Source organism: Pyricularia pennisetigena (genome assembly GCF_004337985.1).
Source record: "Pyricularia pennisetigena strain Br36 chromosome Unknown Pyricularia_pennisetigena_Br36_Scf_10, whole genome shotgun sequence".
NCBI lineage: Eukaryota > Fungi > Ascomycota > Sordariomycetes > Magnaporthales > Pyriculariaceae > Pyricularia > Pyricularia pennisetigena.
The window spans coordinates 1,491,079-1,495,255 of record NW_021940922.1 but is presented as its reverse complement, the minus strand read 5'-3'; the positions used below and the strand labels follow the sequence as shown (position 1 = coordinate 1,495,255).

Here is a 4,177-nt window from a genome sequence, read left to right as displayed (position 1 = left end):
CGACCAGTGGTATCCATATTGTTGACATCAGAGCTGTGGTATATCAGGACCTTCATGTCGGTCAATTGAGCGCGTGCAGTGGCCCAATCCAGTGCGGTTCGGCCTTGGGCATCTTTGAGGTGAACAGCGTTCGGGTTTTTCTCGAGCTCGGCCGTGAGGCTTTCCGAGGAAAGTTGCAAAACAATCTTGTGGACCGGTTGATAGTTTTGGTCCTCGATCCAATCATTGTCAAGTCCTTCTCGAATGCACGACAGAGCTTTGAACTCCTCATCATTGCATTTTCGACGGAATGAAAAATCCCAGACATGTCCATATGACCTGCATCAGAGTAACTTATTAATAGCCATGGACGTGGTTCAATGGGGATCTTGTTATATTAACACACTTACTCTCTGTCTATTGGTGCTCCTACACTGATCAAAAACCGCACAGTTTCAAATTGATGCATTCCTCAATAGAGAGCCCACTGAGATTTATCATTTCCAGCTGAATTCAGTTTCAGATCAGCGTAGAGAGCGGAAGGAATGGAGCAACGTACTCGAATCAAACTAAACCTCCGTGTATTGCTTACGTCGCTTGGGGATGCAAATCCGTGTGTGAACAGGACCTTCAGGCCTTCAACGTTCCCCTCGGTCGCAAACACAATCGAATCAGCCGTGTCTGGAACTTCGTATTGCATCATAAGCTGAAGAGAGGGGCCTGGAGTAGGCAAACCGACACGCAGGAAATGGTTAGCAGTCGTGGTATGTGGAACTTCAAGCCTGCTGGCCAGACTACATGTCGTGTTCATGTTGTCTGACAGTTAAAGCGATGTAAGCAGTAAGAACAGATCCTCATCTAGAAACAGAAGTTTGAGGCCGTCTACACAGCGTGATCGCTTGTAGTCACAGGATGGCTCACCAAGCTGCCTTGGTGAATCCTCAAGCACAGGAGTGTTTTAAGGGATAGTATACATACAATTCTCAATATCGAGAGCTGGATGGCCAGTTCTTTTCCGTTTGATCCTTGTCGCCCCGTGTTGTATCGTGTCGCCGGTTGTCAAGGAAAGGGAAGATTCATGATATCTCGTGATGACAGAGTGGGTGGGACCCGCGATTTCGACTGGAGATAGGTGGTAGAAAAGGTCTCCACTATCGTCACCTGGCGAATTCCTGGGCACGGTCGAAACAATACTAGGGCTGGGGCGAATAGAAGCGTGAATTGATTGACCAGACAGCAGATCCGGTCCTATATCGATAAGTGAAATCACTGTTAGCTGCATCCACATAAAAACAAATTGGGTTCTCATACCGATAATTGTTCGCTCGGGACTTGCTGAATGGGTTTCCCAGTCGGCCAAGTCTCTGCCTGGCCCAAGCACGGAATCAAAGAGAGACGAAGCAACGAATGGCTTTTGCCGTGCTATTACCAATGCGCCTTCTGCAGCGTTGGTCAGAAATCTCTCTAATAGAAGAGGATCAGGGTTTATGATCGTACCAAGAGCAATATGTGCTAAAAGGTTTGGATCTTCATTCCCAATATTTTTGACATATGTGTGCCAGGAAGCTGTGTCAAAAGCAATAGTTCGGACGCTGACCTTGACATCGTCTGGTACTGATTTCCACTGTTTCACGAGTGGTTTCCAATCCGAAACTCGGAAATGTTGGGCGATTGCGATGGTAGGGCCAAGGTCGATATCCAAACCATCCCCATTTTCGAGATATCTTGATTTGGCCGTGAGGACAACAATATCACGAACATGCGTATATCTTTTGCCTTTATCTTCATTGTTAATGACTGAGTTGAGCAGAGATACTATAGAGTCCTTTTCGGCCTTTTCTCTGGCGAGTCTTGAAGTCTCGCGTCTATCTAGTTTTGCCATCTCGTTGAATCGAAGGATAGAGCAAAGACAGAGGTCGAAGGTGCAAAACGTAGGTACGGGTTGAAGGTGCAAGACGCAGGTAGGGGACGAAGGCGCAAGAAGGCAGGTAGGGGTTGAAGGAACGAGAGCGCAGTTAGATATTGAAGGAACTAGAGCGCAGACAGGGAATAGGGGGACTCGGGTTTTTTTTTTGAGGTGGTGAAGAAGTTGGTAAGTCAAGTGACAGGGGGTAGAGGAAAACGAAAAGGACAAGGGTAAAAGTCAGGGTGTGTTTGGTGGAAAATCGAGTTCCGCCCGGCCGGTAGCCTTTACGACGATAACTTGGTTGTCTGCCGCAAGGTAGCTCTCCATTATCGTATTACTGAGTGCTGTACGTGTCATTACGGCCCACTCAATCACGGGATGCCATAGACCGTTTTCACGATTTTCTCAGATAAGTCGGAGACCCCCCTGTTGGATCACCCCCCCTGATGGATCACCCTAAAAATCGCGTTCCGGATTAACACCGACAACAACAATCCGTTATATCAGTACCAATATAGCCGACTACTATACAATTATTTGTTTCTTCAGAATCGCCAGAATCTGGAGATTCTTCACGAATAGCCTCAATTGCACCCGCCTCCACTTGGGTGCACTGGATCTCCCGCAATCCAACAAACGCGGAATTAGGGTCCGGGGCTACCTTCCTTCTTTTCCTTGGTGCCGTTGCTTCCAATCAAGCCTCCAATACGTCAAATTTTGCTAGGGCCATTGCAAGTTGTATATCTTTAGATTCAGAGCTTTTTCGAAGCTTAGAAAATAATAGCCGTTGAGTAGAATCGCCGTTAGTCAGCTAACTATATTGAAATAGCTGATCGGCCACCACTTTAGACACTTTTGGGGTTTCCCAGCCAACCACAGAAGTGATTTGAGCTATTGTCGACGCTTTTCTCGGGTTAATTGGTGATTTGGCCTTTTGGGAATTGCTTTTTAGAAGTTCGTTATAGGTTATTCGTTGCGAAAACTGCGATCTTCCAAAAGTAGTGGGCTTGGTAGCGGTTTGGCTATATTAACTGGCCATAAACCTGTTGCACGCCAACCGCTAGTAATAGTTCGAACGGTGAAGGCTTTTTAAGGGGTTTGGTAATAACTACCGAGAAAAAGTCGTTTCCTAACGACGGTAAAATCGTTAAAATGGCCTGCTTTTGATAGGGACCGCCGGTAAGCCTTTTTAAAAGGCGAAAAACCCGATAAATCCAGCGGTTAAGAAACGTGAAATGCGTGTGCCGGTAGGTAAATTACACAAACGTTATTCTTAAAATATTTGGCCATTAAAACGGGGGTAATATGTAATTTGTGGCCGTTAATAACTAATAATCGAGCTTCCGTAGGCCGGGTTGGCTTGGTATTCGGAATAAGGCATTCCAAAACCCCCCCACGGGGGCCCGTGGCAGCCCAAATCAGTGGGGCGGCCAACCCGTGGGTGGGTTGAATTTTTTTGTGGGGGGGCCCGGCCCGGCCCAAAACCGTACAGGGTTTTCTTGGCAACCCGCGGGCCCCCCTGGGAGAACCCGTAAAATCACAAATTTTCCATATTAATACTTATGATTTTTTTTCGAATTATAGCTAAAAATCACAATTACAAATAAAATATAATTTACGATTAAAAATAAAATATAATACATACTGACGATTACAAATAAACCATAGCATAAAATGACGATAATAAATAAAATATAATATAAAATAACGATTATAAATAAACCATAACATAAAATCACGATAATAAATCATATATAATATAAAATCACGATTATAAATCAAATATTATATAAATTTACGATTGCAAATAAAATATAAAAAGGAAAATAAATATATTAAACCTCTATTTTACAATTGGGAGTTTCTCGAATTACGCCCATACACGATATTAGCCCGTACCCGTTTCACTGCCCTAGATGGGGTTTCTATTGACAGTTTGTTAGATTAAAACCCTTTTTTATTAGAAACGGGTAATGGGGGTATGCGGTCAATATTTCCCCGGATTGGTGCATTAGCGACCGTTACCTGAATAGGATTATCGTTATCCGAATTCGAATTTTCGTTTAATCCCCCCAAATTGTACACGAACCTAGCAAATTCCTTAAAACGGTCGTGTTCAGCTTTTTCGTCTTCCGGGGACATAAGTTCTTTATATACGATAAAAGTTTTGATACCGATTAAACAAGATGATTTTTCTTTAATCGAGGCGTAAATGACAGCACGGTCCCAGACTACCGATAAGGTTAACGAAAATTTGTTAGAGGTAATCGAATTACCCAACTATAACTATAA

General features: G+C 44.1%; 1 protein-coding gene across 1 annotated transcript; it reads right to left on the bottom strand.

The window, feature by feature from the left end:
- Positions 1-5: 5 nt before the first annotated feature.
- Positions 6-790, bottom strand: PpBr36_10660 (uncharacterized protein; the record flags this gene model as incomplete). Its single annotated transcript, XM_029897770.1, has 2 exons — positions 6-318; positions 468-790. Coding segments are annotated over 2 exons (636 nt in total), but the record flags the coding sequence as incomplete, so codon positions are not given.
- Between the last annotated feature and the right edge of the window lie 3,387 nt (positions 791-4,177).